Here is a 13,267-nt window from a genome sequence, read left to right on the forward strand (position 1 = left end):
AATTGACCAAATAAATGTCCTGTCTTCCTTTAATCATGTATGTGTTTCTTGCCTTGTTTCCAAGGTTGACATTGGCCTGTTTGGAGATGAGCAGGGAGACCATGTCGGGCCTTCCTTCCTGCGAGGCCAGGTGGAGAGGGGTGACACCCTGCAGTGACTCGGCATTGGCCGAGGCTCCGTACTGCAGCAGGCTGTTAGCGACCTCCACCTGGTTCTGCTTGGATGCTATGTGGAGGGCGGTGTAGCCGTTCTGGAGCACAGATATACGAGTCGGGGTCAGAAAAACTGGGTCATTTTATCGTGAATGACGTGTGGACATGCGTGCATCTCTTGTGTTTATTTACCCTGGCTGCGCTATGCGGCGACCCTCCCTTACTGACAAGCAGGTTGACAACATCCAGGTTGTTGTGATGAACGGCAACATGCAGCGGAGTCAGACCGTTCTGCAAAAACAGAATCAAGAGTCAGACTGTGGGAGATCCTTTTCCATAAAGTCAAGCCCCTTTTGGTTTCTCCTACCTTCCCAGCAGCATTAGGGTTGGCTCCTCTCTCCAACAACAGCTCTGCTACGTCCACCTTGCCGTACTTAGAGGCCACATGGAGCGGTGTGAAGCCTTTCTACAGAGGCACCAACGAAGAAGTGGACACAATATTAGGTTGGGTAAGCGGCTTTTATATGACAGTTTTAAGACTTTTATGCAGGTGGGTTGTTTTACCTTTGTCATCTTGGTCTGCTGAGCCTCCATGTCCAGTAGGATGCGTACGGTTTGCACGTGACCTTCCCGGGCGGCGATGTGTAGGGGGGTGTGGCCTGCTGTGGTGGTGGAGTTGGGGTTGGCTTTGTGCTCCAGCAGCAGCTTCACTAGCTCTTTGTGGCCCATCCGAGCAGCACAATGCAGAGGTGTTTGGTCATCCTGGCCAGTGAGGGCGAGAGGAAGTATGAAATAAAGAGGTAATGCAGGAGAATGTCTTCTGTCGTGACTTGTTTTTATGCTGTTTTCATTTCTCAGCTTCTCCACTGCCTTCAACTTGTTACATTAAGTGTGAAATGAGGCTGTTGTGTGTAGGAGGGAAATTAGTATGTGGAAGCTCTGCCAGGGATTAGTTGCTGAGCCAACTTTCTAAATGAATCCTTAAATGTGTCACATTATTCCACTTAAATGAGCATTTAATCTATATGAGTGCACAATACGTGGAGTATGTGAAATGGCTACCTTAGCCTTGGCGTCCACCGGTGATGCGTTCTGCAGTAAAAACTCTGCCACTTCGTAGTGTCCTGCCCGAGACGCCATATGAAGAGGAGTCTCCACTTTCTACTCGTGCACAGAAAGACACTCAGCGTTGTAACAACAACATCATTAGTGTAGAGGTGAGTTGGTTGAGGTTTTGCTTGAGATTTCAGAAGAAAACTCACCACATTGGAGGCGCTGGGGGAAGCTCCTTTCTGCAGCAGGATCTTCACAATGTTGAGATGACCCATGAATGACGCCACATGTAAGGGGGTCAGGCCAGACTGTCCAGAAGAGACAAAGAATATTACAAATGGTCTGGCACGCCAATTTTACAGGACTCTCCAGTAAAAAAAAAGATTCAAAATCTCATTTATCTTGGATAATTAAAGGTTCAATAAAATGTGCGAGATGTTTCTGTTATGGGCTCGTTCCATTTCCCTCACCTCAGTCACAGCCTCTATTGATGCAGAGTGTTTAAGGAGGAGATCCATCACACGCATGTGGTTCTTTTTACAAGCAATATGCAAAGGAGTAAAGCCATTCTGTAACAAAAAAAAAGAAAAACAATTATCATCACTACAAAAAAAAAAAACGTTGCCTCATCTGAATTGATGTATTAGGTGTGTGTTACTGACCAATGCCCGAGAGTTGGGTTTGGCCCCTTTGTCCAGCAGTACTTTGGCCATGCGGTGGTGGCCACAGTGCGCCGCCACATGCAGAGGGGTAAGGTGGTCCAGTGTGATGTCATCGATTTCTGCATTGTACTGCAGAAGCTGCTTGATGCAGTCCATGTGGTCCCCCTGTGCCGCCATGTGGATTGGGGACAGGCCATTCTGCAAAAAAAAAGGAAAAGGAAGAAAATGTGTTGACTCTCTCATCCCTTTGAAAACAGGAGGCTTGTCTTGTAAACAAACAACGGATCTATGGCTGTTTGGCTAATGGATCATTCATTGCAAACCAAATACTGTTCAATTTATAAGACAAGTGCAGAATTCACTTTACTTAAACCCAAGTGGATTACCTTGGTCTTTGCCTGGATGGGGGCCCCGTGGTCCAGCAGGATCTCTATAATCCTGACGTGACCATTTCTGGCTGCACAGTGCAGAGGAGTCAGCTCGTCCTGGAGAGAGAGAGAGAGGATTGTTGATCATTTAGTTAATGATGCATCAAATTAGAAGCAGGAAAAAGGAATGAAAGATGTTCATGAAACGGTGTGATGGATGCACCTTGGTCTTAGCATCGATCTGAGCCCCTCTGTCCAGCAGGAGTCGGACCATGATCACATTCCCTCGTCTGGCTGCAATGTGCAGAGGAGTGATGCCGTTCTGCAGAGGGAGACAGATGCACTTAGACGGCGCAGGGGGGGGGGGGCAAGGACGGACCGCAAGGACAGAGATTAACCTTCCAACTACACTGATTCTTCCCTACCTTGGGGGTGAAGTTGACATTGGCTCCTCTATTAAGCAGCAGTTGAGCTACGTTCAAGTTTTCATAGTGTGCAGCGATGTGGAGGGGTGTGAATCCGGTCTGCAGGGGCACATACACACATCAGGTTGGGTACGTGTCACTCTCACTATCAGGTACACAATCATATGTGCAGCCACACACACACTCCTTTACCTTGCTGAGTACATCAGGGTTAGGATCGTTCTGCAGGAGCACTGCAGCTGTGCGTGTATCGTCATTGCGTGCTGCAATGTGCAGCGCGGGGAGGCGGACCTTCCCCTTGGTGCCGTAGTTGATGAGCAGGGCGACGACATTCTCGTGTCCCTGCTGAAGAGCCACGGCGAGAGGAGTGAATCCGTCCTGCGGCACAGAGGAGAGCGTTAAGAGTCCGATTCACACCCGGAGAGAATGTTAGAGGCGTGTAAAGACAGAGGCTTATGAGAACGAAGCAGGATGGAAACACGGTGCCGCCCGGATCGGCGAGGATGGGACCGAGTCATTCGGGAGATTACGTCCCTCAGTCTTTAGTACCTCAGTTGGAATGCTCTGATTGGCTCCGTTCTCCAGAAGAAACTTCACAACCTCTAGATGGTTTTCTTGTGCGGCCATGTAGAGTGGAGTGAAACCCTTCTGTCTCAGAAAGACGCACAACAGACACACACAGAGAAACACACACACACACACACATACACACACACACACAGCAACGCAGGAGACACAAGCACAGCAAAAGGACAGACAGGAAGACGGTAACAGTCAGATGTATGCACATGGATGAACACAAAAAAATACAGATATATAGGAACAGAGACACTTGTTAACAGATGGAATTGCCATAGTTTCTGCAATGACTAGACAGTAAAGTTAACACGGGGAGTCGCCGGGTCTCACCTGGGACTGAGCGTTGACGTTGGCCCCGTAGTTAACCAGCTCAGTGACCACCTGCTCCTGCCCTGCTAGGGCTGCGATGTGCAGGGCTGTGTTCCCTTTCTGTTTCAGCACAGATACATGAGAACAATACACAGTCATAACGAGCACCGACATGTGTATTCAAAGAGGTTTCATGTTGCATTCTGACTTTACAGAGATGAATGCTGCTTTATTTATATTTGTTTAACTGGTCAAACAAAAGGCACCTTTTTACAAAACAGGGTTGCAATTTTTGTAAATTTCTTGCAATTTTCTTTGAAAACCAAAGAAGACAATACATATTTGATATAAATAAATAAGCATTAAATGCCAAATTCAATGCTTCACAGGTTATGACACTAAGACACATGAGACAATTGTTGTAGTTCAACATTTCTGGCTAATATTTGCTTTCTTGCAGAGGGTAAGATAAGAAGATTATTACCACTCTCATGTCCATATGCTAAATATGAAGCTGGCATAAAGACTGGAAAGAGGATATCTCACTCATTTAACATTTTTACCTTTGTGGTGGTCTCCAGGACGATTCCATTGTGGAGGAGCTCCAGCACCATTTTAACGTGGCCTTCCTTGGAGGCCAGATGCAGCCCGTTGAGCCCATTCTGAGTGAGAGAGCAGAGTAGACCTCATACTGAAGGCTCCTAAACACACTTTACACACAGAAACCACCACATCTAAAAGAAATAACCACACATACTAACACATGTAGGCCATGCCAAATGAAACGACTTATTTGTTTTGTTTTTTTAATCACAGTGACTGAAGCACTCACAAACCAAAGCAGGCAAATACTTACACTGGACACCACGCATGCAGTACTCTCAGAATCAAAGTGGTCATTAGCGAAATCAATGTCTACAGGGATGAAAATCAGGATGTGAACATTTTTCATTTGATTAATGATGGTGAGAGGAGGAGGAGGAGGAGGAAGAGGACGGGAGGGGGATGGCAGGCCGCTGGTCTCGTGGCTGGGAAGAATACGAGCCGTGTGGGATAGGTCTGACCTCACACAGCCTTCCTTCAGCCGCACAGGACATGTGAGGTTGGACCTTTCCCACACCACTGATATTATTCCTCTGAGTGGGGAGACCACAGCACACCATCACTCTACTGCAGACAGAGGAGAGAGGGAGGGGAGGGAGGGGAGGCAGAAAGCAAGAAGAAAAAAAAAAGAGAGAGGAGAGTTAGAAAACAGCATCCAAACAGAAGGTAGAGGAGAAGTTGTTAGGTTGTGAGGGATAGAAAAGGAGGGGAAACACAAGAGGGGGAGAGCAGGAGTGAGGCGGTGTGCTGGTGAGAGGCATCCACTCAGACAAGGAAACACAGCTGCCAGAGTCAAGCCTCGACCCGGCCAAAGACTGTCACATCATCGGGGCCGCCAGTCACACAAGCAGAACGACGGTGCTCCCACCACCCACCACGGTTTCAGTGACAACATACAACTTTACAAAAAAAAAAGGAAATCACATCAATCCGATCATTGAACAATCTTTGAAGGTAAATCAATTGTGCCGCTGATTTATAATACATATATATGGAATACTGTGAATAAATATGAGGCTGTAGCCTACATTTGGTTTCAAATTGTCTTATTATTGGGTTGACATTAAAGCCACTATGTGTAAATTTGGAAAAAAAAAAAAAAACTTTGTTGCCATCCGATGGTAGCTTATAAATAAAAGAAACAAAAAGTAAAAAAAATAACAAAGCTTCATACAAGAAATTTCAAGAAAAAATGAAATGAAATTCATCTTTCTGGTATCAGACTGTATTTCTGCATGTAATTATAGTTTTAATCCATAGGGTGTCTCCCTTCATCGTGGTGAGGGAGTCTGTCAGAAAAGGCCACGGTGTCACTTTACATGAATAATTGGTTGTTTTTGTGGGGGCCTAAAAAATAAGCCTCATAGAAATCCTGACAGGAGCATTACCAGCAATAATTACAAAATGTAGAGCATTACAGTGGAAGTGAATGGAAGGAAAACCATGACTGAGTTAGATTAATGAGCCGGACAAATCTTTCACACACATACACACTTTTTTTTTTGGTTTGTTTTCTGGCCAAGTTTCAGGAGCCTCAGGGCAGCAGACCTAGTCCCACTAACTTGCTGCCTCTTCCTGGACACTCTGGGAACAACCGTCAGAGTAAAGGAGGCAGGATGGAAGAGACAAGGCGAAGGAGAAGCCCCTGCTCAATTTATCAGCTTCTCTGGAGACCCTGTAAACTTTACCTGCCACCTCCAGCCACTAACAGTCTACCTGAGCATGCACACACATGACGACTGATTGCACAGGCACATCACAGCACAGCGATCAAGTCAGACACATCATGCACACCGCACACTCAAAACACATTTATATAGAAACAAATAATGCAACACATGGTGGTTTTCATGAACAATATTTGAGCAGAACATAATGCACAACCTTTATGAATTATTTGGTGTAAACTGTAGGATAAAATAGATGTTTCTGCAGGACCTTCTTCATTTTTTCATGAAAAAAGGACTTGTCTTTTAATGGTTTATAAATGTAATTGGCTAAACTGAACTTCTGATTTCCATTCACACATTGCTGGTCTGATTCTGAATGAGAGGTGTACAGTTGGCCGACCCCCTGCATTTGTTTTTAATCTGTTAGAAAGCAGATTGGGAAGACTAAATCCTGGCAGGATGCGATTGTGGTCCATCGGTGGCACACAAATATTCATAAATAGTCCATTATTTATAATGTTTCTATTCCTGCCACTACAACAGTACAATTGAAGATCCATTTCAGGCCAAATTGCCAGATAAAATAAAGAAATAACTGGCTTACAGTCAGAAGCCAACTCACTCTGGGGAATGTGCAGCTCTCTCACCTGATTGGCCGTATTAATGTCGATGCCATTTTTGATGTGGTCCAGGGCCTTGTCCAGGTTGCCAGAACGAGCCGCTCGGAGAAAACTGTTGCCAGCATCTGCCTGCAAGTGTGACAGAGAGAGGGAAAGAGAGGGAGGGGGTGAGGGGTGGAAGAAAAAGTGAGAGACACATAAAGTGGAGAGGGAAAATGGAGAGGGAGACGGAGTTTGGTTAATTTTTCCTTTCAGGGCATTTAAAGACTGAAACCGTTCAGTCATAATCCATTTTCCTCTCATGTCACTCCGCCCAACGCCGCGCTGTGACAATCTGCATCAGCACCTTGAAATGGGTGTCGCTGAGGGTGCAGTGGGCACACGGGTGAACTAGTGGAGGACACAGACGCGTCTAAAAGTGTGTCTACAAGTCTGCTCCCTGCTCTCAGGTGATAAGGCGACAGTGATCAAGCTTAAAGTTACTGGAGTGTATGTCGTGCCCAGCAGACTGCATGGAAACAGAGTGTGTATGTGTGAGAATTAAAGAGAGAGAAAGCGACACAAGGTGAAGGGGAGGGGGGGGGGGAGGTTTGGCGAGTCTCGACTCCCGGGCCAGCACACAGCACATGGTCTCGTGTTTTCGTCTGCGTTTTGTCTGTGTCTGAGGGCTTCATGCCTCTCAAGCAGGCAGTGGTGCTGCTGAAACAGGATCACTCATGCGGCACGGGGGGGAGAGCGGGGGAGAGTGGGGGAGAGGAGAAGCGTCAGCAAGCGAGGGAGAACCGCAGGGAGAAGCTCGACTGCGGCAAAGCCTGCACATTTTCCCATTTCATTTACATAATCTCCTCTCTCCCCCTCCCCACGTCCCCCCCCCCCCCCCCCCTCCATCTCACCAGCCATCTCAACATTGCTGGTCAGGGAAATCATTAACCATTCAGTGCATGTTTTCACACAAACACAGAATTCATTTGAGTATAATTCTCATTTTTTTGAGTCACAAAGAAAACGCTGCCGTCACAAACGCACCAACTGAAAACCTGCTTTCTCAACTTGTTAACATGGTGCTTTCGTTGCGTTGTCTATTGCTGACAGGGTTGTTGGTCCTCTGTTGACAAAGACGGAGTGAGTGTGAGTTAAAAAGGGAGAAAGGAGCCACATGCCTGAAGTTGAGGCATAGCAACAAATGACACAACACAACCTCAGCGTGACACCAATGGCACAGCGCTATGCGAAGAGAGAGGTCACTTTAAAAGAAGGCAGGGGAGATGATGGCAGCGGAAAGGGAAAAGTTGCTGGTTGAAGAAGCCAAAAACGGTAACTGACGAGAGATTCTTCTTCCTCATATCGAGAGAAGAAATGTATGCAACGGCAAAGTTTCTACTTATCAGATGAACTTCCTACAGCACGAAGCATTCTGTGTGTTTAAATAATACATCCTGTGCTTTTTTAGCACAACAACTGAGAGCCAATTGCCTGAGTCATTGTCATTTTCTCCAAAATATGATTTTTAGCTTTTGCTCACAGACTCTGTAGTCTCTGAGTCACACTCACACGCTGCCACCCAAGAAACACTGGATGTACTGTGAAGCATAATATTTGGGTAATTGCTTTAAAATGAAGACACAATAACACTTCAAATGAAAAGTATAGAATGTTTCCAGACTACCCTTCGTAGGTCTGTTCAGTATTTACTCACAGTTGCCAAGCTGCCTTGGGAAGCCATGCTCTCCCTCTTGCTACTCTCTTACTCCCTTAAGACTCTCTCTCTCTCATTCACTTTCACTTTTAAGAGAAATCCAGTAACCTCCTCCCTCTAGAGCAACAAACTGACCCCAGTACACCTGTTTCGACCAATGAATCTTTGTGAGTGTGTCTGCTTGGACACACATGTGCTGTGTCCTTGTTTGGGAATCCATTTTGGCATTAAAAATATCACAATTTCACAAGAGTTACACAAGATTTGTATAGAATGTTATACTAGAGAGGCAGACCTTCTTTTGTATCCTTTACTACAGGCATATACTGCCCACACAGCAACTATACACAGCGGAGTGGAGTGTGGACTGTTTGCAGACTTTGCCATGGTGACACAAGAAAAGTCTTTTCATCAAAGTAGCAGCAAATACAGCTGATGCAAAGACACACACGACCTATAACAATATACAAGGTCCAACAGCAAATGGTTGCACAGTAAAACCATGGTGACCCTGGCTGAGCCCCCTCTGCTAGACCCCCCCCAAGAGTCAGTTTACAAGACTCAAGTCAGCTTTCACTTTGCCGGAGTTCAGTCATGTGTGCATCTGCATGCGTCACCGAGTGAGTGTGTGTGGTGAGATAAGGATGCAGGGGAACCACACCCATCCACTGAGTCTGACGTAAACAGGTACAGTCCATACAGAGGAAACGAAACGCACGCGAGGATCTATTTAATGTGATAATCCCTCTGCTGCGTCCTGCTGGACCATTTAGATGCACGAGTCCCGCTCTGATTATCCTGTGGACGAGCTTCGGGGGCCCCGAGCTAAACAAAAAAGGAGTGGACACATTAATCATACTGTTTGGGAGCACAAGAAACAATAACCCGCTCAGCAGCATCACGGTTAACATTAGCAATATCAACACACTGTGGCCCCGCTGTCCTCAGGTGAAGGCGATATGCAAGGCTCCTCATAATGAAGCTCAAAATTACCAAGTCAAATTATTCCCCCATCTCATCACAGAAGAATCCTACTGCCCTGAACTCCCCTCTCCCCGTCTTCATCTCAGCTCTTCTTTACTATTGCCTTCCTTCCCTCCTCTCTCTCTCTCCCCCTCCTCGCTTGCCTCCTCTGCTGGTGCTGCAGCAGACAGGATGACATCATCACCCCCTCGCCGGTCGACTGCAGTGTTTGAAAACTCAATGTATATGCATGTAGGAATGCACAAGGAGGCCTGTCAGGGATCAACAACCCGACATCTTAGATCCTCTACAGCGACGAGACCTGAAGAATGATCATTTTCACAAGAGATCCATTGTGTGTGTGTGTGTGTGTGTGTGTGTGTGTGTGTGTGTGTGTGTGTGTGTGAGTGTGGTTCTGAATGGAATCAGATTGAATGTGTGTCTGTGTGAGAGGGGGGAGCAATAAGACAATGTGAGGCATGAATGGGAGAGCAGAAAGACTCTTAAAACAGTTTGTGATGTGATTGTAAAGATGAGGATGAGGAACCTGCTGCGACGTGTTCGACAGTGGGCCCTTTCTGCATGAACACAGTTACAGACGCTCTGATTCTATTCCATTTGATAATCGTTTGACCCATCAGTATATCATGTACCTCCTCACAGTCTAGACAATTGAGTCGCATCAGAAAAGGCGTCACTGCTACAGAACAGACAGCCAAGACCGTTTAGCTACAGAAATCCTCCTCCACTGAACGTCAAGCAGAGAATCCGTCCACCAAAGATCCTCGCTGATTCCACTTGGATAAGGAAGGATATTATCTGATCCACAGAATCTAAGCATTTCTATTAAAATAAGCATAGAATTCACAATACAGACCCAGTCCCTCAAAACAAACAAACACACACACACACACACACACACACACACACACACACACACACACACACACACACACACACACACACACACACACACACACACACACACACACACACACACACACACACACACGCATGAATTTGCAGACTCAGCACCAGGTGCAAATCATAAATATTTTAAGTGCCACCACAGTTATTTGTACAACCAGCAGAAAGGTGAAAATTCGGCGCCTACGTATGTTTGGCATGTCACAAGTCCCCTCCCTGCTTAACTCAATATCTCGATGTATTTAAACTTCAAACAGTGTGATTGGACGTTTTCTATACATTTCAGGGGAACACTGAACAGCGGATATGGAAATTACTGCAGAGTGTTTAAACAGCCATTTCATCACCCTTTTTTTTCTGCTGACTTGCATTTGTTCTGGAGATTGATTATTTTTTTTTTTCATCACTGCCCTGTTTTTTCTCTCAGGCCTCCATCCCTGCATTCATCTCTCAGCTGCTTGGAGAGGGTGGGCAGGCAGCGGCCTGTTTCCGGCTACAGAAATGAGGTAAATGAGACCTGTGGGACCGTTAAACTATGGACACATTTACAGGAAGCAAGCGAGCGGGGCACTGGGATGAGGATGTTACATTCCCTCACTCATCACCGTCTGTCTGTCTGTAAATCTGTCTGTCTGCTTCTATGCGCTGTATGTGGCGAAGCATCCCATTTTTACTGTTTACTTTCTCACACTCCCAGCCTCGCCCCTCCCCTTATTCCACTGTTTGCCCCTGCCCCACTCATTGATTGTCTCTTTCTAGCTGGCCCTGCTGCAGCCTCTGTGCCTGTAGATGAGATTGTCATGGTTAGTGTAATCTTTTGTGGGGGGTGACAAAGAGGGTGAAAGCCATAGGGAGGAGATGGGGTCTGGAACCTATGGAGGATAGGATCAAGATATGGTAAACATCCTGTCTTTTACTGCACCGTGATTATACGAAGTATAACTGTCTGGAGGGACAGAAAGAAAGTATAATTTGTTCACATATTGGGTTGATTTGGAATCTATAAACGTAAAAGTAAGCATCTGTAAATTGGACCTCGCACCTGCTAAACCAGCAACAGAAAACCCAGCGTTCACTGGTGGAAAGTACATTTATTCAAATACTGCACTTCTGTTTAAGTTTGAAGTACTTGTATTTTGCTCGAGTGTTTCTATTTTATCTGATACTTTAAACGACTCCAACACTTTTTTTAGAGTTTCACTCTTAACTTTCACCAACAGAAAGGACACGTGATCAGTTTATAAAATGATTAAAGCATCCAACTGTATATAAAAGCAGGAAAATAGCTCCTTGTTGACCAGCTAACACTAAAAAAGCTGTTTATTTTATAAATGTCAGGTTAAAATGCTGAACTTTACTTTTCATACATTAAGTGTGATACTTTGAATGCATTACTTTTATTTCTACACTACTTTTACTTAAGTAAAGGATGCAAATACTTCCTCCACCACTTCTCACCCTCCTTACTAAAACAAAGGTTGCTTGGCTGTTAAAAAAATACTTTTCCTTTTGGCCAGTTGGTCTGTTTACCTTCAAATATCTCTTTTTTTTTGGGAGGAACTTAATGATGATGAAACACTGCATGAGGTGGAAAACAACAACAATAACTACTGACAGAAATCTCAAATAAACTGCACGTCATCCTGAGACAGAGAAAGTAAAGACAATGGGCACATTTCTACAAATTGCATCATTCCCTCTTCTATTTCCCCAGGTAAACTGTGGTCGACACAAAATGAGCACAAATACACACCCAGGCACTTTAGGCCTCGTGTGTTATTACCTCCGCTGGCTCAGGAGACTAAATGGTCTATAGTCTTCACTGAAGCCACACTTCTCATTAATCTCATTAATTGACCTGCTAATCACTTCACTGACCTCTAGTTTACTTACCACAGCTAATCCTGGTTGACATCATACAATCTGAACATCAAACAGAGGAACAAACGAGGTCAAAAACAAGATTAAGGAGGAAAAACAGAAGACGATACACACCCACGAATATACGCACTTCCACTAATCTGGGACACACATGCATCGCAGCCCTCGAAGAAAACTCCCAGACCATCACGCTCCCTCCCATGTAGCTTTGGGAGGATCAGGCTAATGAGTTTCATCGGGACAGGTTACGTTTGCGGCAGTAAGTAATGACTTACTGTGTGTTTTTAAAAGCTCCATCACTTCTTTACAACTTCCATTAACACAAGTTAGTCCATATTTCAAAAGTGACGGATCACTCTCCTATTAAGAAGGATGAAAGTTTACATCTCCAGGACTCGCATCTCTTTCTGTCCCTCATTTTTTAAAGACGAGGCCATATTCAGAAAATAAGAACAAGCCTTGAAAGCAGAGCCGGAGAGAAATCTACCAAAACAAGTTCATGTGGAGAGAGAACGGTACTTAGCAACCAAAGAGCAAACACGGAGAGAGGCGTGTGTTGCATAAAAAAAAAAAAGAAAAGAGCATGAACGGAATGGACAAAGAGTATACGACACATCAATATTCATGTGTTAGAGACAAAGTAAATATGACAGAAATGGATTTAAAAACTGGGAACAAAGCCAGTGATGAAGGTATCGGCCCATCGCTGTCTGATGTGAAAGGATAAAGACAGGGAAGAGGCTGGCAGGTGCAGAACATCTGAGAAAATGCAATCGAGGATTTTATATCAGACGGAAAAATAGCAAATAAAACAAGAGTACAGGTGGAAAGAGACTGTAAAGACAGAGAGAGAGAGTGACAGGGGAAGGGATGAAGTCAGAAGAAGAGGAGACGAAGAGCAGCAGAGATGGTGGTACTCACTCCAAAAGTGACGGTCTTGACTGGCATGCCTGTTGGCCCTCCACTCTCTCTTTCTTCCGTTTTCTGTTTCTCTCAAACACACAGCTGTCTTTTCTGTTGCCCCCTGCGAGTGCTGCGATACAGGGCACGCAGACCCCCGTCCCACGTAAACACCAACACACACACACGCCCAGACACACACACTTGAGTAAGCATGGTGGGTGGAGAGACCGGGGAGGGTGGGGGTTGAGGGGACGGGGGGCCCAGGGGTTTATCTCTGGAGGAATGCTGCCTGTATCTAAAGACACACATTTCAAACACAGCCAAAAACAAATGGGCGCCTCACACTCTCACCACGGGCTTCCTGACAACATCCTGGCTTATTTAGGCTGGTTTCTTTCCCCCATTTCACTAACTTTTCTCCCTGGCTTTTTTTACTTTAAACTCCTTTTATTTTTT

General features: G+C 45.4%; 1 protein-coding gene across 7 annotated transcripts in view; it reads right to left on the reverse strand.

Annotated features, from left to right (window-relative positions):
• ank1a (ankyrin 1, erythrocytic a) overlaps positions 1–13,267 on the reverse strand; it is a 73,848-nt gene that overhangs the window by 25,407 nt on the left and 35,174 nt on the right. For all 7 annotated transcript variants that reach the window (XM_084025773.1, XM_084025774.1, XM_084025777.1 and 4 more), the window contains 16 exons: positions 6,469–6,570; positions 4,112–4,210; positions 3,570–3,668; positions 3,210–3,308; positions 2,853–3,038; positions 2,661–2,759; positions 2,459–2,557; positions 2,254–2,352; positions 1,868–2,065; positions 1,676–1,774; positions 1,415–1,513; positions 1,215–1,313; positions 717–914; positions 520–618; positions 345–443; positions 53–250 (listed from right to left, as the gene is read on the reverse strand). In XM_084025773.1, coding sequence (XP_083881899.1) covers positions 53–250; positions 345–443; positions 520–618; positions 717–914; positions 1,215–1,313; positions 1,415–1,513; positions 1,676–1,774; positions 1,868–2,065; positions 2,254–2,352; positions 2,459–2,557; positions 2,661–2,759; positions 2,853–3,038; positions 3,210–3,308; positions 3,570–3,668; positions 4,112–4,210; positions 6,469–6,570 — 1,971 coding nt within the window. The remainder of the gene's footprint in view (positions 1–52; positions 251–344; positions 444–519; positions 619–716; positions 915–1,214; positions 1,314–1,414; positions 1,514–1,675; positions 1,775–1,867; positions 2,066–2,253; positions 2,353–2,458; positions 2,558–2,660; positions 2,760–2,852; positions 3,039–3,209; positions 3,309–3,569; positions 3,669–4,111; positions 4,211–6,468; positions 6,571–13,267) is intronic.

Source organism: Eutrigla gurnardus, assembly GCF_963514095.1.
Source record: "Eutrigla gurnardus genome assembly, chromosome: 13".
Taxonomy (NCBI): Eukaryota; Metazoa; Chordata; class Actinopteri; order Perciformes; family Triglidae; genus Eutrigla; species Eutrigla gurnardus.